The sequence below is a fragment of the Crocuta crocuta genome, unplaced genomic scaffold (assembly GCF_008692635.1).
Source record: "Crocuta crocuta isolate KB4526 unplaced genomic scaffold, BGI_CrCroc_1.0 scaffold233, whole genome shotgun sequence".
Lineage (NCBI taxonomy): Eukaryota > Metazoa > Chordata > Mammalia > Carnivora > Hyaenidae > Crocuta > Crocuta crocuta.
In genome coordinates, this window is record NW_027529526.1 from 3,160,282 (window position 1) to 3,184,505 (window position 24,224).

General features: G+C 36.9%; 1 protein-coding gene across 2 annotated transcripts in view; it reads left to right on the forward strand.

Moving 5' to 3' along the window:
* The window catches only part of PIK3C2A (phosphatidylinositol-4-phosphate 3-kinase catalytic subunit type 2 alpha), a 111,570-nt gene that overhangs the window by 45,369 nt on the left and 41,977 nt on the right, over positions 1-24,224 (forward strand). For both annotated transcript variants that reach the window (XM_077761132.1, XM_077761133.1), the window contains exons 3-8: positions 2,959-3,062; positions 12,064-12,221; positions 14,690-14,810; positions 15,534-15,645; positions 17,313-17,392; positions 17,524-17,587. In XM_077761132.1, coding sequence (XP_077617258.1) covers positions 2,959-3,062; positions 12,064-12,221; positions 14,690-14,810; positions 15,534-15,645; positions 17,313-17,392; positions 17,524-17,587 — 639 coding nt within the window. The remainder of the gene's footprint in view (positions 1-2,958; positions 3,063-12,063; positions 12,222-14,689; positions 14,811-15,533; positions 15,646-17,312; positions 17,393-17,523; positions 17,588-24,224) is intronic.

Sequence of the window (24,224 nt, forward strand, 5' to 3'; positions counted from 1 at the left end):
TAAATGCTCAGTAATTGATAGATTTTTTTGTTGTTTAGTAAAATATATTTAACTAAAATACCATCTTAAACGTTTGTAAGTGTACAGGTCAGTGGTATTAAATACATTCACATTTTGTTGTACAACCATCACCACCATCCATCCACAGAACTCTTCTTACAAAACCAAAACTATACTTTAAAACAACAAACATGGGGCGCCTGGGTGGCTTAGTCGGTTGAGCGTCCGACTTTCGCTTGGGTCATGATCTCGCGTTCGTGGGTTCGAGCCCCGCGTCGGGCTCTGTGCTGACTGCCAGCTCAGAGCCTGGAGCCTGTTTCAGAGTCTGTGATTCTCTCTCTCTCTGACCCTCCCCTGCTCACGCTGTCTCTCTCTCTCTCCTAGAGATAAATAAAAATTTAAAAAAAATAAAAAAAAAAATAAAACAACAAACAAACAAAAACTCTTCCTTTCCCAAATTGAACCAGTGGTTGAGTGCCTTCTGAAGTGGATAAAGTTATTTAAAACTATAACATTCAGTAAAATTAGATTTTTGTCTTCAAAGGGCTTTCTTTTCACATTAGGACAAATATCAAACAGGATGTGATGATATGGTGGTTGGTCCAGACCAAATACTTAGAATTGATAGGAGGGGGAAATTATTTCATGCTAGATAAAGTAGCATTTTGTTGGGCCTTAAGAAAACAATAGATTTTGACTTGGGTTTTGAGGGCATATTAGGAGGAAGGCATTGAAGACTGAAAACAGGTTCAGAGGCAGGATAGTTCAGCTTGTGTTTTATAGGAATAAATGATTCAAACTAATTGGTTTATTAGAGTGCTTGCTTCTGTAACACAGATTATGTAATTGGCAACTATGAGTTTGATGGTAAAGTGGAGAGGTGACATTAGTTCAAACATAATCTTTTCCAACATGTTAACATTTTATAACAAACTTTCTCACAATTAGAGTCTTAGTAATAAGAGAAAATATTAAGGAAAAAACTGAAAATCCTGCAGAAGTGTTATCTTTCAGTGAAACTGGTGGTTGAAGGAATGGCTTCAAGAACAGTTTCATATTCCACAAGTGTGAAACTCTCTGGTGAAGCTATAACTGCAGACAGAGAAACTGAGAACTCACTCTTTGCATTATGAATCTACCTGAAAATGTCTACATCCTAGATTATATTGGTCTTGAATAGAAGCAAATACCCTGAAGAATCCCTATCACAGGGGCACCTTGGGAGCTCAGTCGGTTAAGCATTCAACTCTTGATTTCAGCTCAGGTCATGATCTCACAGTTCATGAGTTCGAGCCCTGCATCAGGCTGGGCTTTGTGCTGACAGAGCGTGGAGCCTGGTTGGTATTGTTTCCTTCTCTCTTTGCCCCTCCCTCTTTTGCTCTCTCTATTTCTCGCAAAATAAATAAAAATAAACTTAAAAAAAAAAAGATTCATACCACAAATGAAGAGGCAGGAGTTCCAGGGTTTCAGACTTCAAAGGATTGAAGACCATAATGCTAGGTGCAAATTCAAGTGGAGATCTAAAGTGCAGATATTTCGATAAGGACTTGTTCTGTTAGTTAAGGCTTAGATTACAAAGTTACACTGATTTTTGAATAGTTTGCCTTAACTCTGTTTTTCCCATGAGCTGTGTTATTTTTAGTTGTGATTTTCTAGAACTCGAGGGTTGTTTTGTTTTATTTTCCCTTAAATGTGCAATGCACAGTCTAGCGGAAAGGGCTCTGACACATTGTAAAAGAAGGAAATTCATAAAGAAATTGTTACCCTAAATTTTCAGTAATTTTTCTGACAAGATCTTGCCATGGTCATTGAACTCTATTACAGTTCTTGAAATGTATATACTGTATTTTCATTTACTAATTTTGAATTGAAAATGTTCCAATTTTATTTTAATCGATTTCAATTTAATTTTAAAGGGAATGCTGTTTAGCTGTGCTTGGGTGGTGAATTTATCTCATTAAAATATTGTACACAAAGTTTGGTCAGACATAAACTTAACTTTTGAAGGACTGTCATGATGTTTGCATAAATTTACTAACGTGGAAAATGCCTGCTAACTCTTAAAACTCATTCTCTTACATAAAGAACCAGCTGCTCTCTTGGAATTTGGGGCCACAATTGAGTATATGGAATTACTGGTTACTAGAGGAGTCCCAAATGGGCTTGATCTCTTCACTTTTTTAAAACAGAGGGTAGTTGGGGCGCCTGGGTAGCTTAGTTGGTTATCGTCCGACTTTCGCTTAGGTCATGATCTCGGGGTTCGTGGGTTCGAGCCCCGCGTCGGGCTCTGTGCTGACTGCCAGCTCAGAGCCTGGAGCCTGTTTCAGTCTGTGACTCCCTCTCTCTCTGACCCTCCCCTGCTCACGCTGTCTCTCTCTCTCTCCTAGAAATTAAAAAAAAAAAAAAAAAAACCCAGAGGGTAGTCCTTTAAATAATTTAGCTCATAACTTGCTGAAGCCTTCATTTAAGGAAGATTTTGATTGGAAATATCTTTAGCATTCTGTTCTTACTGTCCATTACAAAGTACAGCCTATATCTACTTTTGAGCAAGTAAAACCAATGAACTTCAAGGCTTATCTGCTATTAGTTTTTTTTTTTTAATTTTTAAAATGTTTTTATTTATTTCTGAGAGGGAGGGAGACACAGAATTCAAAACAGGCTCCAGGCTCTGAGCTAGTTGTCAGCACAGAGCCCGACACAGCGCTCAAACCCAGGAACCGTGAGATCATGACCAGAGCCGAAGACGGATGCTTAACTAACTGAGCCACCCAGGTGCCCCTTATCTGTTATTACTTTTACAAAGATAGAAGTCCATAATCGAAAACTTTGTTACTGATACAATTTATTTTTCCCTTCATGTCTTTGTATACACTTTTGTAAAAATGTGTTTATGCTGTGGTGCTTTTTAACATTTGAGGATCTTTTATTTTTGAAATAAAAATTTTTTTTTGATTACAGAAAGACACAAGTGGGACCACTAGTTTGTCAACTGGAATTTCTCTTCTACAAGAAATTGAAGTACAGAATGAAGAAGTAGCTGCTTTTTGTGAATCCATTACAAAGTAAGGAATTTTTCTTTATAAATGAAAGATTTTTTATTTATTTTATTTTATTTTATTTTTTTTACTGTTTATTTGTTTTTGAGATAGAGACAGAGCATGAGAAGTGGAGGTGCAGAGAGAGAGACAGAATCAGAAACAGGCTCCAGGTTCTGAGCTGTCAGCACAGAGTCTGACACGGGGCTTGAACCCACAAACTGCGAGATTATGATCTGAGCTGAAGTCGGACTCTCAACTGACTGAGCCACCCAGGCGCCCCAATTAAAGATTTTTTAAAGTTAAATACTTGCTTTTAAAAAGTTAACTTGAAAATAACTTAGTACTAATCATTCTAAAATTTAAAAATTTTTAATTATCTTCTCCCTTGGCTGAAATTTCAGGATAACTAATTGGCACATTAACACTACTACAGTTGAACCTGTATCCTTAGCTGCTAGGTTTGTAAGTATTTAGAAGAAGAAACTGAAGTTAGATGGAGGACTTCTGATATTCTATTAACCAGTGAAAATATGACTTAAACATATATAAGCTTCAATACACTCAGAAAATGCATGTTTTTGTTTTAGGGAGACTTAATATGCTGAAAACTTTCTAACATTCAGAATAGTGCTCTTCCTGTTTAAGAGATGCTATTTTAACTGTCAAGAAAAGGGGGGCAAGTATATTCCTGAAGGTTAGAAAAATGCATTTTTTTAATGTTTATTTAGAGAGAGTGTGTGTGCACGTGTGTGTGCACGAGCAGGGGAGAGGCAAAGAGAGAGGGGGACACAGAATCCGAAGGCGGCTCCGGGCTCTGAGCTGTCAGCACAGAGCCTGTTGGCTAAAACTCACCAACCAAGAGATCAAGGTCTGAGTAAAGTCGGATACTTAACCGACTGAGCCACCTAGGTGCCCCCAAAAATGCATTTCTAAAATATTCTTTTAATCTTAAATATGTCCAATACTTGTTATAGATGAGGAAATAGTCTCAGAGAAGTTACCTACCAAAATTGACTCAGCCGGTAGCAGAGTCAGGTCTCCTTTGCCTCTGATTTGGTTTATTTGTTTTCCATTGTATCACTGTATTAGGACTTCTGTTGTGAGTACTAGAAACCCATCTTAAACTAGCTTAAATCAAATAAAGGTTGTGTACTGGGGCCTCTGGGTGTCTTAGTTTGTTGAGTGTCCAACTCTTGGTTTTGGTTCCGGTCATGATCTCATGGTTTATGGGTTTGAGCTCTGCATCATGCTCTTCACTGGCAATGTGGGAGCCTGCTTGGGATTCTCTCTCTTCCTCTCTCTCTGCCTCTCCCCCACTTGCTCTATCTCTCTCTCAAAATAAATAAACTTAAAAACTAGGAATACACACACATTAATTGATAACTTCCTCCCTTTGGACTCTCCTTTTCCATTTTCATTCTTTCCTTCTTCCTGCCCTTCCTCCATGGATGTTGGCTTCATTTTCTTCTACTGCAGATGGAGTTTTGAAGGCAGGGAATATAGTCACTGATAGTTTCGCCTTCATATTCTAAATGTCTTGATATCAGAGAGGTAAGGGAGTCCTGTCAGCCAGCACCAGATAGAAAACTCCCACGAAGGAGAGAGTGGAACAACAAACATTGTGGCCAAGGGGTTGAGATCTGTTATCAAAAGAAAGGAAAGTAGATCACTTAGAGATTTACTCTGAATTCAGTATTTTCCCCAGTGTGGTCTGCTTTAAGCAAAATAAAGTTTGGGTTTCCCAGGTCATTCTTGAGTATATACATCATTTTAATGTTTAAGGGACTTATTAACTAGATTTTCTAGACTATTGGCAATATTTTATTAGAATTTTATCTTTGTTACCTTTTAACCAGCACTATTTTTCTTTAGAATACCTTAGGGGGGAAAAAAAGAAGAAGGAAAATATCAGTACAGTCACTTTTTCTTCCCTGCAAAGGTTACTCTCAATTGGATTTTTAAAATCATTTTTCTCAGCAGGTATTTAAAATAGACATTTAAGTGACTCAGTATGCAAATTACATGTATTAGAAATTACCTATGCCTTCATGTCATTATACCATATGTGTGTGGTTAATAATTTGGAAATAATCTTTTACCTTAATCATTCGGAAGTAATCTGTTATGTGTTTATCTAGTTCCTTTAGTTTTCTCCCAAGCAAGTCGTATATGCTTTCTTTTGGACTGTTTTTGAGTTACTGTTACATTTAAGCTAGGTTGAGAAATTAGGCTGAGATCTAACTTTCCCCCATTTAAATCTTAAGAGTTATTTACACAGATTCTGCTACTAAGCTAAACTGATTATTTTTGTTTATAGACACACATGTGTGCATGCATGCGCACTCNAATGACTTTTTTTGGTAATTTTATTTCCATTAGTAAGTGTGTTATTACAGCAAGTATTTCAGAGAAGAAGAGGTTTTGTTTTTGTTTTCTGTTTAGAGAGAGAGAGCACGCGCGCACTAGAGTTGGGGAGAGAGGCAGAGGGAGTGAGCAAGATAATCTTAAACAGGCTTCTCTCTCAGTGCAGATCCTAATGCAGGGCTCAATCCCATGACCCTGGGTCAAGAGTCAGACACTCAACTGACTAGAGCCACCCAGATGCTCCAGAAGCAGAGGTCTGTCTGTCTTTGTTTGTTTGTTCCTTTCCTTCCTTCCTCCCTCCCTCCCCTCCCCTCCCCTCCCCNGGACAGATAGAGGAAGTGAGAGAATCCCATTCAGACTCCGTACTGCCAGTGCAGGACCCGATGTGAGGCTCAAACTCATGAACAATGAGATCATTACCTGAGCTGAGATCAAGAGTCAGACGCTCAACTCACTAAGCCACCCAGACACCCAGAAGCAGAGGTGTTTTTGAAGCCATGTTCTAGGTTCCTCTTCTCTTCCCCTGTGACTTTGGGGAGTGGGGTCAGGAGATGTTCCTTGAAGAAATTAATGATTTTTTTTTCTTTTTTTTTTTTTTATTATTGCCTTTATTACACTGGAATTTTTATTTTTTTTAATTTTTTTTAAGGCAGTAACAAGGAAGGAAATATTTATTGAATATATATGACCAATATTGAATATATTTACTGAAGGACTACTAGGTGCCCAGTACTGTATATCATCACTTATTCCTTCACAGCAATCTAACAAGATAGTATTGTTCTACTTATTTATTTTTTTTTTTTTACAAATAGTTTATTGTCAAGTTGGTTTCCATATAACACCCAGTGCTCATCCCCACAAGTGCCCTCCTCCATGCCCATCTCCCCCCCGCCCCATCAGTTTGTTCTCAGTATTCAAGAGTCTCTCATGTTTTGCCTCTCTCCCTCTTCCCCACTAATTCCCCCCTTCTTCTCCCCCGTGGGCCTCCGATAAGCTCCTCCTAATCCTCCTATATGTGCACTGGAATTTTTCAACAAGTATTTATGCTCTTGGATAGCAAACTCCTTTTTTTTGAAATCTAAAATGACTCATTTAATCATTTAACTCAGCTGTGAAAGATTTGTCAGGATGATCTTTGTTTACAGTTAAGATTATTTGTGTAATAGACCCTGATACATTGCCAGTTTTGAGCCTTTTTTTCTTCTGTGAAATTAGCGAGTTGGACTAGTCATATTAAGAATCTTTCTTAGGGAACCTGGGTGGCTCAGTTGATTGAATGTCCGACTTCAGCTCGGGTCATGATCTCGTGGTTTGTGAGTTTGAACCCCAATGTGTTGAGCTTTGTGCTGATGGTTCAGAGCTTGGAGCCTGCTTTGGAATCTGTCTCTCTCTCTCTCTGCCCCTCCCTCTGCTCCCACTCTCCCTCCCTCCCTCTCTCTCTCTCTCTCTCTCTCTCAAAAAAAAATCTCTTTTAGGAGTGACTGGGTGGCTCTGTCAGTGAAGTGTCCAACTCTTGATTTCAGCTCAGGTCATGATTTCAGGGGTTCATGAGATCAAGCGCCACAGGAACTCTGCACTGGCAGCTCGGGGTCTGCTTGGGATGTTCTCCTCTTCCTCTCTCTCTGCCCTTCCCCTGCTCACGCACTCTCTCTCTCAAAATAAACATTTAAGAAAAATCTCTTTTAAAGTATCACAATCCTGTGATTCAGCACATTTCATTATTACTGCATTTTTCTAGTTTTTATTTCCTGTTTTCTTTCCTTTTCCCACCTATCATCATTGACAAAGCTGCTGTATCTGCTAGTTATATAGTTCTAGAGAAAGTTCTTAGAGGAACGTTAGATACCAAAGTTTTGCCACTTCATTTGTGGTTTCCTAGCATGATAGGATGAGAAACTACACTTTATCACTTTTAATTCTAAGTAGCCTGCTGGCTCCTTTTTTTCCTATATATTTCAGATCTAGTATTTATATCCTACGATAGTGTCTCGATACCAAGGATTCCCTGTATATTTTCAAGGATTTCACCTCTACATTTACTTAATTTTATTCTAAACAATGCTTATTTTCCTTTCCTATAAAGTAGCATCTATTCCTTTTTTTTTTTTTTAAGTTTATTTATTTATTTTGAGAGAGTGTAAGCAAGGGAAGGGCAGAGTAGTCTCAGTGCTGTCAGAGCAGAACCCAGTGTGGGGCTCAAACTCCTGAACTCTGAGATCATGAGCTGAGCTGAAATCAGGAGTCTGATGCTTAACTAACTGAGCCACCCAGATACCCTTAAAGTAGTGTCTATTCCATTAAAAGCCCTGTTTTTTATTTTTGCCTTTTAAAACCTTCATTTTTGTCCCTTCCTGTCCTGATTTTACACAATTTGTCTCTGTACCTAACATCAACTTGATTGGGCACACGGTAAGAAAATAAACCCTAAAGGATTTAAATTTCCTGAACCGTAGAGCCACATTAAACAAGCAAACAAAGGCATTTCTTTGGTGGTGATTGGGAAATGGAAATCTTACAGAAAATGAAAATTAGAGCTTAAAAAAATAATCATTTAGGGGCGCCTGGGTGGCTTAGTCAGTTAAGCGTCCGACTTTCACTTAGGTCATGATCTCGCGGTTTGTGAGTTCGAGCCCCGCATCGGGCTCTGTGCTGACTGCCAGCTCAGAACCTGGACCCTGTTTCAGACTCTGTGACTCCCTCTCTCTCTGACCCTCCCCTGCTCACGCTGTCTCTCTCTCTCTCCTAGAAATAAAAAAAAAAAGAATAATAATCATTATAGGTAATTACTCAAGAATATCAAGCTATGATATATGGTTTAGAGTGTCCATAAAAATACTTATGTGGTCTCTTACATTAAAAGTGAATAATTTATTGAGCAGTTGTCAATTTATTAATTTGCTTTTGTATGTTTAAAAGTGTAGTTACAAACAACAAAAAAATCCCTAACTTTAAGGAATCTATTACCATCTTAGTTTTTCCCCAGTTTTGATAAAGCAAACAAAACCGTAAGAATAGAGGAATGTTGGGGCGCCTGGGTGACTCAGTCAGTTAGGCGTCCGACTCTGGCTCAGGTCATGATCTTGCAGTTTGTAGGTTCAAGCCCACATCGTGTTCTTTGCAGGCAGCTCAGAGCCTGGAGCCTGTTTCAGATTCTGTCTCCCTCTCTCTCTGCCCCTCCCCCACTCATGCTCTGTCTCTCTCTGTTTCAAAAATAAACAGTAAAAAAATTTTTAAAAAAAGAATAGAAGAATGTCATTTTTATAGAAGAACAAATTACTGAGACGCCTGGGTGACTCAGTTGGTCAAGCATCTGACTTTGGCTCAGGTCATGATTGTGAGTTCGAGCCCTGCATGCGGCTTGCTGCTGTCAACAGAGAGCCCTGTTTGGACCCTCTCTCTTCCCATCTTATCTGCCCTTCCCCTGCTCCTTCTCTTTTTCTCTCTCTCAAAAAAATAAATTTAAATGAAAAATTGCCGTTTTTTTTCTGGACTGTCTTCCATACTGTCAACTAGAGATAGAACTCATTAAAAATTTTTTTTATTGTGATAAAACATATGCAAATGAAATTTAATATTTTAACCAATTTTACATGTACAAATCTGTGATATTCTGTTCTTGCTGTGTAAAAAAAAAGGACTCCTTTTTTTTTTTTAAGTTTTTGTTTAAATTCCAGTTAACATACAGTGTAATATTAGTTTCAGGTTTATAAATATAGTGATTCAGCACCTCCATATATCAGCTGGTGCTCATCACAGCAAGTGTTATTATTTATTTGCCATCTTAATCAGAATCATCTTTTTAACACATTGCCTCACCCACCTCTCCTCTGGTAACCATTAATTTGTTCTCTATAGTTAAGAATCTTTTTCGTGGTTTGCCTCTCTCTCTCTTTTGCTCATTTGTTTCTTAAATTCCACATTAGTAGACTCATATGGTCTTTCTCTGACTTATTTTGCTTAGCATAATACTCTCTAGCTTCATCCATGTTGTTGCAGATGGCAAGATTCCATTCTTTTTTATGGTTGAGTAATATTCCATTGTATTTGTATACCACCTCTTCTTTATCCATTCATCAGTCCATGGACAGTTGGGCTGTTTCCGTAATTGTGCTATTATAGATAATGCTGCTATAAACATTGGGGTGCATGTATCCAAAAGACTTATTTTAAAGAAAGGAAACGAAGGGTTCCCCTTCAGCTACGAAGTAAGTTCATTGAATGCAACTTTTCTCACTAGAAATTTTGTCTAATAAATTCTTGTTTTCTGAGCTATTATCAGGAATTTCTGATTGTCCTTTCATCATGCTTAAGGATTTCTGAAAATTGAAGTCTTGCTTGGAAATAGACAAAATTCTCTAATATTTCATATATTAGTTAATTACATGATTTGCTGAGAGTATCTATTTTATACTGTAGAAAACAAGAGAATACTTAGTCAATGAGAAACAAGAATCTTAGACAAGATCCTATGAAGGTCTTCACATTGTATTGTGGATGGGTAAGCTTGGCAACAAGCACATATCTAAAGATACTGTGTTGACATCTAAAGGTGCATTTCCAATATCAATTTAAGTGTATTGTTTATATTGCTTTTTAAAACTTAGATTTCTTTTTAATTTTGGATCATCTGTGGCCCTTTTAGGGTCACAGTGCAGAACACAGACTTTTTTAATACACTTATTTATTTGACAAGATGCTTATAGCACTTCTGTTACTAGGCACTGCTTTGAGTGCTTTATAAACTAATAATTCACATAATTCTCACAATAACCCTACAAAGTTAGTAGTGGTAGTATCCTCATTTTGTAGAAGCAGAAGATGGAAGCAACAAGGAGATTCAATAACTTGTCTATGGTCACACACCTAGTTAGTAATTAAAATCAGGATTTAAACTCAAGTGCACAGTTATACTTGCTGCCTCCCGTGAACCTTTTCTTTTTGCATCTCAAACTATTCTATTCCAAACTATTCTATTCCTATGACTTGATTATTTTAATCTCTACGGAAATAAATATACAATACTTCCAGCCTTCATTCCATTTATATTCCTATGAAAAGCAGACAATTGTATCTTGACTTCTAACCTCCAGAAAAAAAGTCAGAGGAAGGCTACAGATTTTAAAAAGGCATCAAATTCTCCTTTGTCTTCTGATAACAGAGGTGCTGTCTGGAGAAAAACTATATACTCTGTAATCATATTAATTTATTTCAATTTAAGCTATGTTGTTCCTGTGAATACCTTCACAGGCAATTCTTGTCATTCCCTAAGTTCTAGAGATCATTTTGAGAGAATAAAAGTCTCATAGCACTGTAACAACCAATTATTTTTTTTATTGTTGTCTAACAACCAAAAAAAAAAATATATATATATATGAAAAAAGCCTTAAAGTGATTTTTAAATTTTTTAAAGTTTATTTATTTATTTTGAGAAAGAGTATGAACAGGAGAGAGGCAGAGAAAGAAAGAGAGAGAGAATCCCAAGTGGGTGCCATGCTGTCATTGCGGAGCCATACACAGGGCATAGTCTCATGAACTGTGAGTTCATGACCTGAGCTAAAATCATGAGTTGGACGCTTAGGGGCAGCTGGTGGCTCATTTGGTTGAGCATCTGACTTTGGCTCAGGTCATGATCTCACAACTTGTGAGTTCAATCCCTGCATTGGGCTCTGTGCCAACAGCTCAGAGTCTGGAGCCTGCTTTGGATTCTCTGCCTCCGTCTTTCTCTGCCCTTCACTGCTTGCACTCTATCTTTGTCTCTCTCAAAAATAAACAAACATTAAAAAAAAAAAAAAAGAATTGAACATTTAACCGACTGAGGCACTCAGGTGCTCTGAAAAAGATTTTTATTTTATTTATTTATTTTTTTACAAATAGTTTATTGTCAAATTAGTTTCCACATAACACTCAGTGCTCATCCCCACAAGTGTCCTCCTCCATGCCCATCCCTCCTCCCCCCCACATCCATCNTGTTGATGGACACTTAGGCTCCTGAAAAAGATTTTTAAAAGACAAAAAACTTTTTATATCTCTAGCAATTTTGGTTGAAGGCTTCATTACCTATATTCTTAGTGGATTCATTAAAAACAAACCATTTTGTGTAATTATACTGTATATTAAAAAAAAAAAAACTGAAGCAGGGCCGCCTGGGTGGCTTAATCGGTTAAGTGTCCGACTTCGGCTCACAGCATGATCTCACGGTTCTTGGGTTTGAGCCCCGTGTCAGGCTCTGGGCTGACTGCCAGCTCAGAGCCTGGAGCCTGTTTCAGATTCTGTGTCTCCCTCTCTCTTTGACCCTCCCCTGCTCACGCTGTCTCTCTCTCTCTGTCTGTCTGTCTCAGAAATAAATAAAACATTAAAAAAATTTTTTTTTTTAATTGAAGCAGAACATGCATGTATCCAGTGTGTGCTTGGTTAATGTTGATTAATGTTACCGAAGATATCCTGGCAGTACTTAATCTCTTTTCTTGAATTCCTTTTATCTAAAAGGCAAATGCTAGTATTTAGAGTTTGACTGGGGTCCATTCATTACAGTTCTCATGAGCTGCTCTAGAACTGAATAAAGACACAGAGTTGAATGGCTGTAGGCATGCAAAGCTTTCGTTTAGGTCTCTCAAATGCAGCTTTAAAAATAGTAATTTAATTTCTTTCTTGTGAACAGATTGAAGGCCAACTTTCCATATACCAATCACTGCACAAATCCAGGCTATTTGTTAAGTCCAGTTACAATACAAAGAAACATATGTGGAGAAAATGCTAGCGTAAAGGTCTCCATTGAAATTGAAGGATTTCAACTACCAGTTACTTTTACATGTGATGGTAAGTTTGTAGTTCCCCAGCCATCTTGTTTTTTGCTCTGATTAGGGAGAAAATGTTAGTTTGAATCATTCTTGACCCTGTTATCAGTAGATACACTTTTTAACATTCACTAGTTACCCTTTTCAAAAAATTGACATATATTTGCAGTTTTCTGATTAGTGGGAAAAAGTTTACCTTTAGTACTTCTATTACTGCATATTTCTCTGAAAAATGCTGAGTAACTTTGGTTAATTGGTGGCTGGTGGCCAAGGTCCCAAAGCATGAGATTGAAAGACTTATTAGGGTCCAATTCCTTTTATTTCCCCCATATTATGGCAAGAATACTTGTTTATAAAGAGCTGTCAGTGAAATTGAAATTCCAGTTATCTTGTTAACCTCCTCTAAGAGAGGATAATTCTCCTTTGGTTCTAACTCTCTCTTCCAGATTTGATGTGGATATCCTTTCTAGAAATGTATCCTAAAGTCTGCAGGAACTTTTTCTGTCATAATTTATTGCTTCTCATGATGTATATTGCTTTAATGGGATTCCAGTAGTAGAATAGGTCCTATATTTCTATAGCACTTTGACTTACAAAATGATGCCATTTTTTTAAAATAATGGTTATGATTAGGAATATGTCCAATATTTGGATACTTTCTTTGTAGCTTTGTACTTTTCAAGCCCCTTTGCAAAAATAGAAATCTGAAACAAAAATGTTAGCCAACTATAACAATAATTCTTTTAGTTTCTAAAGGAGGAGTTGTTTTTATAAAACATACTTTAAATTTTGGCATGGGGAATTGTTTAAATCCATATCCTATAAGAATTAATATGAAAATTGAAGGGAAAAAAACGTCAGTAGGTCCCTTGACTGAAAATAGTAAACATTGATAGCAAATTGTTTTAATTTGTATCACATTTTGACTTGATGTCTCCAGATATGATTACGTTTTGAGAAAATGTCTCAAATGCCTCTAGTTTGGTTCTTTATAAATGTGCACATTTATAATATACATCTATGTTAAGAAACCTAACCATATTATGGTAGAAGTGTATTCTAATAATGTTAACATACATTTGGCTGTTCAGAAATGTAGCCATTATTAGATATTTTATGGTTTTCTCTGCCAAGCTGTTGATTTTCATGAAGTTTGAACTTAATAACTGTCTTCTAAATTGAACATAGGAGATCTAAGTATAGAAATAGGTTACTTTATTATTTATGTTTGTTTATTTCTGCATTTAGAGAGAGCTGGGGAGAGACAGAGAGAGAGAGAGAGAGTGAGAGAATCCCAAGCTGAAAGCACAGAGCCCCACGTGGGTCTTGATCTCATAAACTGTGAGATCATGACCTGAGCCAAAATCAAGAGTCAGGCACTTCATCAACTGAGCCACCCAGGTGCCCCAGAAATAGGTTACTTTAAAAGGTTACTTTATGTCCATCAACAGGTGAATGGATCAAGATGTGGTTTATCTATACCACAGAATACTACATGGCAATGAGAAACAATGAAATCTGGCCATGTGTAGCAACATGGATGGACCTTGAGGGTGTTATGCTGAGCGAAATAAGTCAGGCAGAGAAGGACAAATACCATATGTTTGCACGTATAGGAGGATTAGGAGGAACTTGACGGAGGAACAAGGGGGAGAAGAAGGGGGGAAATGGTGGGGGAAAGGGAGAGAGGCAAACCATGAGAGACTCTTGAATGCTGACAAAAACTGAGGACTGATGGATGTGGGGGGGAGGAGGGATGGGCATGGAGGAGGGCACTTGTGGGGATGAGCACTGAGTGTTATGTAGAAACTAATTTGACAATAAACTATTTGTAAAAAAAAAAAAAAAGGTTACTTTAATTTTTTAATGTGTTATAGTCTTAGTATCCAGCTCTTGTCAAGAATGATAAAGAATACTTACTACTTGCTGTATTTTTATTCTTCATTAGAAAATTTATTAGGCAAATATCAAATATTTAATTAAAATGGTGATTTTTTTTTTCCCTTGTGATTTGGTTTAAGTCATTGTTTGCTAGATACTGCTAAATGTCATCCTTTTTGGAGGAGTCTGTAATAGGAAGGTGGCTTTCTTAGTTTTAGATCTGTCCTCTCTAATACCGTAACCCCTAGCCCCATATGACTGTTGAGCACTTGAAATCTGGCTAATATAGAGTAAGATATGCTGGAAGTGTAAAATACACAGTGGATTTCAAAGAACCAATTTGAAAAGAAATAAGATGTCTCATTAGTAATTTTAAAATATTGGCTTTATGTTGAAATGATATTTTGAATTTATTAGGTTAAATAAAACATGTTGAAATTATCTTCACCTGTTTTACATTTTTCAACGTGGCTAGTAGAAAAATTTTAATTCTAAATATGACCTATATTATATTTCTGTTGTGTAGTGATCTCTTAGATGATAAGAAATACATTCTGAAAAAGTGTATACTGTTAAATGAGCAAAATGAAAGTGATACCTCTTTTACAGTGAGTTCTACTGTAGAAATCATTATAATGCAAGCCCTTTGCTGGGTACATGATGACTTGAATCAAGTAGATGTTGGCAGCTACATTCTGAAAGTTTGTGGTCAAGAGGAAGTGCTGCAAAAGTAAGTTTATTCACTTACCTACTGAACAGCATTTTTGGAAATTTCACTTTTAAGGGGTTAAAATTAGAAATTTTCAAGTTAAATTTGTAGTCCAAAAATATATGGAGTCTTACTGAATTGATTGGATCCATGAACTTATACTGAGATATACCTTGTCTTAAGTTGTGTCTAAGACTGTGTAGGGATTTCAGAGATAATTAAGACATGGTATTGCTCTTAAACTTATAGTCTTAAGTGGGGGGGGGGGAATGGGAGATAATTCTTTGATAAGTGAATTTAATGGTTTTTTAGTTTCTGCTAAGAGTCAATAGTCACGTAATTATAGACTCCATTTTCCTTCTGTAGCATGCACCATTGCTTTTCACACAGTGGTCAGCTGTGACTTCCTTTTAGTTGGCTTGAAATAATTATTGTATGAATCTTTTTTTGAACCAGGTAATTTAGCATATACAGTTATTTTACAGATTTAATTATTTTAGGCTACTAAAAATGCCCTGTCCCTATTTTTCTTATTTTCTTTTTTATCTTCATCTTTCTTCTTTACTGTGACTCTTCCCATGTAGAATTATTCTTTTATTTAAATGCTTACACTTGGTTAAAAACTATCTCTACATTTTACCATTCTCTTCCATTTCTGAGGCAGATACAAGTTATATTTTACTCTCACCTCTGTAATTTCTAGTTTGAGAATAACATTGACGAATAATTAATATTTTTTAATAGTAATCATTGCCTTGGAAGTCATGAACATATTCAGAACTGCCGAAAATGGGACACAGAGATTAAACTACAACTTTTGACCTTCAGTGCAATGTGCCAAAATCTGGCCCGAACAGTAAGTATGTAGCTTATAACTGAATTGCATTTGGTTGACTCTGAATAATTCTGCTAATTAGCCACTTTGCAGTTGGTACATTCTCTAAGATGTCTGGGTTGGACTGGTGAATGGATTGGAATGATGAACTGATTTTATCCACAAGGGTTTTCAACAAATGGGGGTAGCTTTTCAATCATGGAGTCTTAGGTAGCCCACTACTTCAAGCTGGAGGCATATTTGAAAATCAAAGTGGAAGAAAATAAAAGTTGATTTGTAATGGTTTTACACAAGAATGAAAACATTAGGGTCAAAGGAAAATGGGAAAGGAGGAAAGATTTTGAATACTAAATACGGTTTGAGGGAAGAAAAGATCTACATTGACCTTTGCATCAAACTGAGAAAAATACATTATTTTTTATCAAATGAAAACTACTTCTCTTTTAAAAATACAGCACTTTCTTTTGAAGTTAAAGCAAATTAGAATGCAGGAAATTAGTCTGTTGTATTACTATATGAACGTTGGATGAATTTTAATCTTTAAAGAGAATTACTCTTCATTTGGTAGAACTTTGGATAGAAAAATATCAGTCTTTTTTACTTTCTCTTTATTTTCTTAGGTTTTGATCCTGTGCTTGATTTTTCAACCAAGGGAAATAAAGTCTGTTTCATAAAATTCAGTGTATTTTAGCAATCATTAGTAATTTCTCTTTTCAGTTTCTTAAGGAATAATGTTCTTGAGAATATTTGCATAGTAAAGATTTATGTTAGAAGAGACTGGTACCTTAATTATTGGGGATAAGGTGGGGATAAATTTGATTATCATTAGAAAAAATAATGCAGAAATTCAGATGATCTGTTGCCCATCTAATCCTACCCCACCTTCATTTGGCTGTCAAACATCTTTACAAGTGTTTTGCTTTGTTTTAAAGCTTTCTATTCTTACTGTATAGAACAGAAGTAGTTTTTACTTTGGGAGCTGCCTATATATCGAAAACTAGACTTAAAAGCATTTATGTTTTTTATTCATAAAACAAAATTTTCAGAATATTGATGTGCTTGTTTCCTTGATTTGGTTATAAATAGTATTTACTTCTGATAATATCTTAAAATTTTTTAATGTTTTTTTTTTTTTAATTTATTTGAGAGAGAGAGACAGCGTGAGCAGAGGAGGGTCAGAGAGAGAAGGAGACACAGAATCCGAAATAGGCTCCAGGGTTCTGAGCTAGCTGTCAGCACAGAGCCTGACACGGGGCTCGAACCCACGAACTGTGAGATCATGACCTAAGCCAAAGTCGGATGCTTACACGACTGAGCCGCCAGGTGCCCCCACTTCTGATAATATTTTAACAGGTTCTAAAAAATCACTGCAGTTTCAAAAATTTATCATACATTTTACCATATTTAATTTGGTAATAGAAAGACCAAAGAGGAGCACCTGGTTGGCTCAGTAGGTTGTGTCTGCCTTAAGCTCAGGTCATGATCTCATGGTTCATGAATTTGAGCTCCACATTGTGCTCTCTGCTGTCAGAGCCCGTTTCAGATGTCCGTCCCCCTCTTTCTCTGCCTCTTCTCTGCCTACACACACTCCTTCTCTCTCAAAAATAAATAAATAAAAACTTTGGGGAAAAAAATAACAAGGAATGAATTTTTTTTTGATAAACATATGTATATATGTGTTTTTTTAGGCAGAAGATGATAAAACACCGGTGGATTTAAACAAACATTTGCATCAAATAGAAAAACCTTATAAAGAAGTCATGACAAGGTGTGGCATCTAAAACATTAATTCCAGGTTTTCAAACTTTGCTTTTGGATGTGAATACCATTATACTGGTGAATAAAACAATCATTTTTGTATATAATATCCTTCAACCACAGTACTGTTCTTTATTTCAGATACCCTGTTGATGAACTTTTAAATTCTTACCACAACCAAGTGGAACTGGCTCTGCAAATTGAAGTAAGTCTTAATTCACCTTTTGGCATGATGACTTAAGGATTCTTATTTCTGTTCTATCTTAACTATTAGTGTGATATTGTATGAAATATTTTAGAAGGACGATTTAAACAGTATCCTTGATGTTTGATGACTTGTTTTCTGACCCAACTTGTTAACAAAAATTTTCAATATTGCTTGAGTCAGCACTTCACCTTCACTTCAACTTTCTTACTAATAGTACCCTTCAGTTCAATTTAAAAAGAACTGAATATTTAGTATATTCTAGATGCTGGAGTTAGGAAAATGAATGACCTAGTTCCCACCTACCAGGAACTTAAAACTAGTGACAGATTTAAACAAAATTTCAATGTAGTATAGAGATATGCATTAGGTTCTTTGGGAGATCAAAGAATGGTACTTTTTCCAATTTGAGACTTTAAGGAAAGCCTCTAAGAAGGGAGATTGCCTGAGGCAAGTCAACAGTATGGGTTAGCTAGAAGATTGTTGAGAAGGACTTGTGAACAAAAGCACATAGGTGTGATACATATGTGGAAGTATAAGCTCTTCTGTAATAGGGTATGTAGAGTATGAAGTGGAGTTTGGGAGATAATGTTGGAGATACCCAGACATACCACCTTATCTATGTTAAAGAGTTTTACTCTATGTTCTAGCTTAAAGGTCCATATCCGGTCTACTTTCTATTTTTGTAAATAAAAAATTTTTGGAATGCAGCCACACCCATTCATTTACATATTTTCTATGATTGTGTTTGTGCTGTAATAGTAGAGGTGAGTAGTTGGGACAGATACTATATATCCTGCAAAGCCTGAGCTGTTTATTATTTGTGACTTTACAGAAAAGGTTTGCTGACCCCTGCTCTAGCCCTTTTTAGCTTAGGGTAAGGGGTGGGATAGGGTGAGTGACTTGTTTATTCGTCCTGAGCTCTTAGATTACTCTGGCCATACTGTGGAAATTAGATTTAGTTCTGGCAGGATTGGTTTTAGAGAGACTACTTAGGAAGGTTTTTTATAGTAGTCCAAGTGAAAGATAATTAGTGTGATGAGGGCAAAAAGGAGAGAACTGATTAACAATGCTTAGGAAATAACATTGGTAAGATTTTGGTAGGTAATGAGATGCAAGAGAAGAAATAGTATAGGATTACTCTCAGATTTCTAGCTACTGTTATATTCGTGTCAGCATATAAACATTCATTTATTCAGTAAGTATTTGCAGAATATCTCATCATGAGGCACTGTTGTAGGTGCTGAGGCTATGGTAGTAAACAAAAGAAACTTTAATCCCAAATCTTAGTTAACACTCTAGTTGGATGAGATGACAATTAAACTAGCAAAATATATGCTACATCAGGTGGTGAGCACTATAGAGAAAAATAAATGAGGATAATGTTGCAATTTCAACATTTATATTCAGGGGAGACCTCATTTAAGAGAGTGAATTTGAGTAAAGAACTAGAGGAGTGAAAGAAGCTATCTGGTTGTCTAGGAGAGGAGTGTGCCTGATATGTCTGTCTTTCTAACTGGAATAGAGTGAGGGAGGGGGGCGAGAATGGAAACAAATCAATTAGGAAGATGTTTTGCTAGCCATAGATGGTGGGAAGGGGGAGGAAAGGGTGGAGAGGGAGAAACTGTGAGAGGAACAGATTTGGATGGAAGATGTGGAACTTAAATTTGGACTTTATGTTTGTCACCTTAATAGCAATGTTGAGTAGGCAGTTGGATATAAATCTGGAATTTAATGGAGGAGTGCTAGCCTGGAGGTAGTAAACTTGGGAATCATAAGAATATAATTGGTATTTTGCAGCCATAAGAGTGGAGGAGATCACTGAGAAAATAAGAGTTCAAGGACAGCCCTGGGTATATCTTCCACCTTAAAACAAAAAGTCCATATTCCCCTGTAGCAACCACTCCATTTCTTTATTCTTCTTATAGCAAAACTCCTAAAAGTTTATCTGTTTTTGCTGCTTCCACTTCCTCTCTTTCCATTCTTTTATGAACCGACTCCAGTCAGGCTTTCATTCTCAGCACTTCCCTGAAAGTGCACCTAAGATCATCAAGGACTTCATAATCATGGTTTCAGTAATAAGTTCTTTGTCTTTATTTTCTCAGTGTTTCTATAGTGTTTAATAGAGTTGACTATTTCTTCCTCTTTTTTAAAAAATTATAGTTTATTTACTTTTGAGACAGAGACAGAGCATGAGTGGGGGAGGGGCAGAGAGAGGGAGACACAGAATCTGAAACAGGCTCCAGGCTCTGAGCTTCCTGTCAGCACAGACCCCAGCGTGGGGCTCAAACCCATGAACTGCGAGATCATGACCTGAGCCAAAGTTGGACGCTTAACCAACTGAGCCACCCAGGTGCCCCTGTTTCTTCCTCTTGAACACTTGCCATGACCTCTTGGTATATCACATTTGTGGTTCTCTGACTTCCAGTGTCTGCTCTATTCTCGCTCTCACTTGTGGCTTTCTGCTTATGGTCTCTTTATTTTTCTGACCTCTAAACACCAGAATGCCACAGGGCTCAGTTCTAGTCTCTTCTTTTCCTTCATATTCACATTCTAGATGATCTCACTTAATCTCATGTCTTTAAATACCCTACGTATATGGACAGCTGACTAACCTCTCCCCTGAACTTCAGATTCAAATATCTTTTACTTGACATTTTCATATGAATGTCTAATTCATTAACATCTCAAACTTAAGATATATGAAACTGAATTTTTTATACTACCCTTGATATCTCTTTATGAGTATTCCTCTTTTTGGTAAATAACAGCTCTATCCTTCTCATTGCTAAGGGCCAAACCTTGAAGTCGTATTTGATTTCTCAAGAAAATGATCTTTTATATCCCACAATCTAGCTAATTCATGTGAGCTCTACCTTAAAAATACATTCAGAATGTGACCACTCTTTATCACTACCAAAGCTACAGGTCTCGTCAATTACAATAGTTACAACACAGTATACCCTTGAACAACATGGGGGTTAGGGGGTCTGACCCCGCCGTGCAGTCGAAAATCTGTGTATAACATTTATGTCTCTCTGTTTATTTTTAAGTAAGCTCTAGGCCCAACATTGGGCTTGAATTCACAGTCTTGAGATCAAGAATCACGTCTTCTGCCAACTGAGCCAGCCAGGCACCTGCTGTGTATAACTTTTTACTCCCCCCAAATTCAACTGCTAATAGCCTACCCTTGGCTGGAAGCCTTGCTGATAACATACATAGTCAGTTAACACGTTTTGTATGTTATTTTTATTGTATGTATACTTTATTCTTACACTAAAGTGAGCTAGCGAAAAAGAAATGTTAAGAAAATCATAAGGAGGAGAAAACATATAGTATTAGTGCTGTGAAAAATCCACGTATAAGTGGACTCAAGCAGTTCAAACCTGTGTTGTTCTCAGGTCAACGATAGTTCCTTACAGGTCTCTTAGCTTCTACCCTTGTCCTTCTAAGTCTTTCTTCCATAGGCAATCAAAATGATATTTTAAAAATAAGTCACTAAGTGTAGACAGTATCCTGGATTGTATCCTGGAAGAAGAAAAGGATATTAATGGAAAAACTGATTCAGTCTGACTAACTTACAGTTCAGTTAATAGCAATATATCAGTGTTAATGTCTTAGTTTGTCATATATAACATGTTACTTAACCCAGATTCCTTTAATGTTCTAGAGGAACTATCTGTACTATTTTTGTAACTTTTCTGTAACTGTAAAATTATTACAAAACAAAATTTCTTTTAAAAAAATGAAAATAAGCACAGAAAGCAGATGTAAAAGAGAAAAAGCCAAAAGATAGCTCTTTGAAAACATTAATAAAATTTATAAACTCTTAAAAGATACTAAATTATGCCACCCCTGGGGCACCAGGGTGGCTCAGTGGTGAATGTTCAACTTTGACTCATGTCATGATCTCATGGTTCATGAGTTCTAGCCCCGTGTTGGGCTCTTTGCTGACAGAGCAGAACCTAAAGCCTGCTTTGGATTCTCTGTCTCCCCTTCTCTCTGTCCCTGCCCTGTTCATGTTTTGTGTCTCTCTTCCTCAATAATAAATAAAAATGTTAGAAACATTTTTTTAATTAGAATAAACATTTTTTAAATTATGGTACTCCCTTTTTCAAAATCCTGTTTACTATCTCAGTAAAATTCAGATCCCTAATTGTGGCTTCAGGGCCCTATGTATTTTGACCCCCACTACCTCTCTGATCTGGCTTGCTAACATTTTCCTTCTTTGTTCTGGTGGATCTGTAGGTATTCTCCCTAGCTGGGACCCTTGTGCTTTTTGTTCTGTTTACTTTTAATCCTCTTCTCTCAGATATTTGCATGGCTTAACCTTCAATTCTTTAAGGTCTATATTCAAATAAATGTCTTACTGCAGATGTCTTTAGGATCATCTTATCCAAAATAATGACTAAAAAAACATAGTGACTGTCATTTATTCCCCATAATTTTTTACAGCTTTATTGTGGTATAATTTATATATCATAAAATATACCCACTGAATATATACAATTCAAGAATTGCTTTTTTTTTTTTTAATGTTTTTATTTATTTCTGAGAGAGAGAGAGACAGCGTGAGTAGGGGAGGGTTAGAGAGAGAGGGAGACACAGAATCTGAAGCAGGCTCCAGGCTCTGAGCTACCTTGTCAGCACAGAGCCCGACGCGGGGCTCGAACCCACAAAGCGTGAGATCATGACCTGAGCCGAAGTTGGATGCCCAACTGAGTGAGCCACCCAGGCGCCCCAAGGATTCCTTTTAGTAAATGCATAGAGTTGTATAATTATCTCCACAATCCAGTTCTTTAGACCATTTTCATCGCTCCCAAAGGTTTCCATGTGCTACTTTGTAGTCATTCCTCATTCCCAGTCCACCCCCCAAATAATGCCTGATCTAGCACCTGTCTTGGTATCTTTGCCTTTAATGGAGATTTCATGTAAATGGAATCATACCCTATGTAATCTTTTATATCTGATTTTTTTTCACATACCATACCGTTTTTAAGCCCTGTCCATGTTGTAGTATTAAGTTGTGATATGTATCCATACTTCCTTTTTTTATTGCTGAATACTTCCACTGTATGGACATACCATATTTTGTTTATCTGGTCACCAAATAATGGACATTTTGAACAGTTTACAGTTTTTAGTTATTATGAATAATGCTGCTATAAACACCCACATATAAGTCTTTGTGTGGATATATGTTTTAATTTAGGTTTTAGGGGGAAGTCAGGGGAGGTAAAGTTGCAGAAGTTTTTATTCATTCTGGCTATAATTTTCTAGAGATAAGATGTTAATTTATTTTACTAAAATGAAGTTACGGGAACAGTTAAGGTTTTGAGCCAAGGAATAATTGTTTGGCTTCATATTCTAAGAAAAATGAGAAAGAGAACTGACTGAGAACAAGTAAAAGAAATGTTAAGTGGCATACAGTTTCCTGTTGAATTGGGGATGTTGAATCTGTATAGTTGTGAGATTCTTTTTGAAAATGCTTAGCTGCCTGGTAGAAGAAGCAGAGGAGAAGGCTCCGAGCTCAAAGAATGAATTTAGTCGAAATGAATGTGTGAGGACTGGAGGCAAAGGAGATTGTGATCAGACTGTGATATTGTAGTTAAGATTCTCCTAGGGTACAGTTTTGGTGTTGAAGATGCTGTGAATTTTCCACATGGACATTTATGTAATTGAGGCTTATGACAGGATATAGAGTAGAATATCTAGAGCAATAATATGGCATGCAGTTGAGGAAATGACCACATGTCCAATTGCAAGGCAGATTAGGCCATCAGGGGCCAAGTCAGGAGAGAGAAAATATAGTAGTTATTTGAACAGGGAAATTTAAAGAATCATTAATTAGTAAAAGGTGGTTAATTACTACATACGGTAAAAAAGGATTCTAAGGCAGGATTTGGCTTGCATTCTAAATCTGGCCTATTGCCAATTTTTGTAAAGTTTTATTGGAACCCAGTGATACTCATTCATTTCTGTATTTACCTGTATCTTTCATGCCGTAATAGCAGAGTTGAATTGTGATCGAGACTGTGGCCCACAAAGCCTAAAATATTTACTCTCTGGCCTTTAAAAAGTTTGCCAACCATGCTATACAGGGTCCAGAAGTAGCAGGTATAAAAAAGCAACTAATGGGGTGCCGGGGTGGCTCAGTCGGGTAAGCGTACAACTTCAGCTCAGGTCATGATCTCACGGTTTGTGGGTTTAAGCCCCGCGTCAGGCTCTGTGCTGACAGCTAGTTCAGAGCCTGGAGCCTGTTTCAGATTCTGTGTCTCCCTCTCTCTCTGACCCTCCCCTGCTCACACTGTCTCTCTCTTTCTCTGTCAGAAATAAATAAAACATTAAAAAAAAAATGTAGCTATCGCCTTTAGGTTGAGGAATAGTGAATGGACAGTGAAAATTGTAAGGACTTATGGTAGAACACCCCTCACCCCCAGCCTTAGGCTGAAATCCAGCCTCCTCTATGAAGGTTTGGCTGTCACAGGAGTATATAGGATGCATATAGCAAAGAGACTTACTACAGTTGTCCGATTGGGAGACCATGGCCTGAGGGTGCAGCTGGAACTGGTCTTTGAGGACCACTGGGATCCTGTTCTGAAGTTTTTAAAAAAAAAAAAAAAAAAAAAAAAAACCC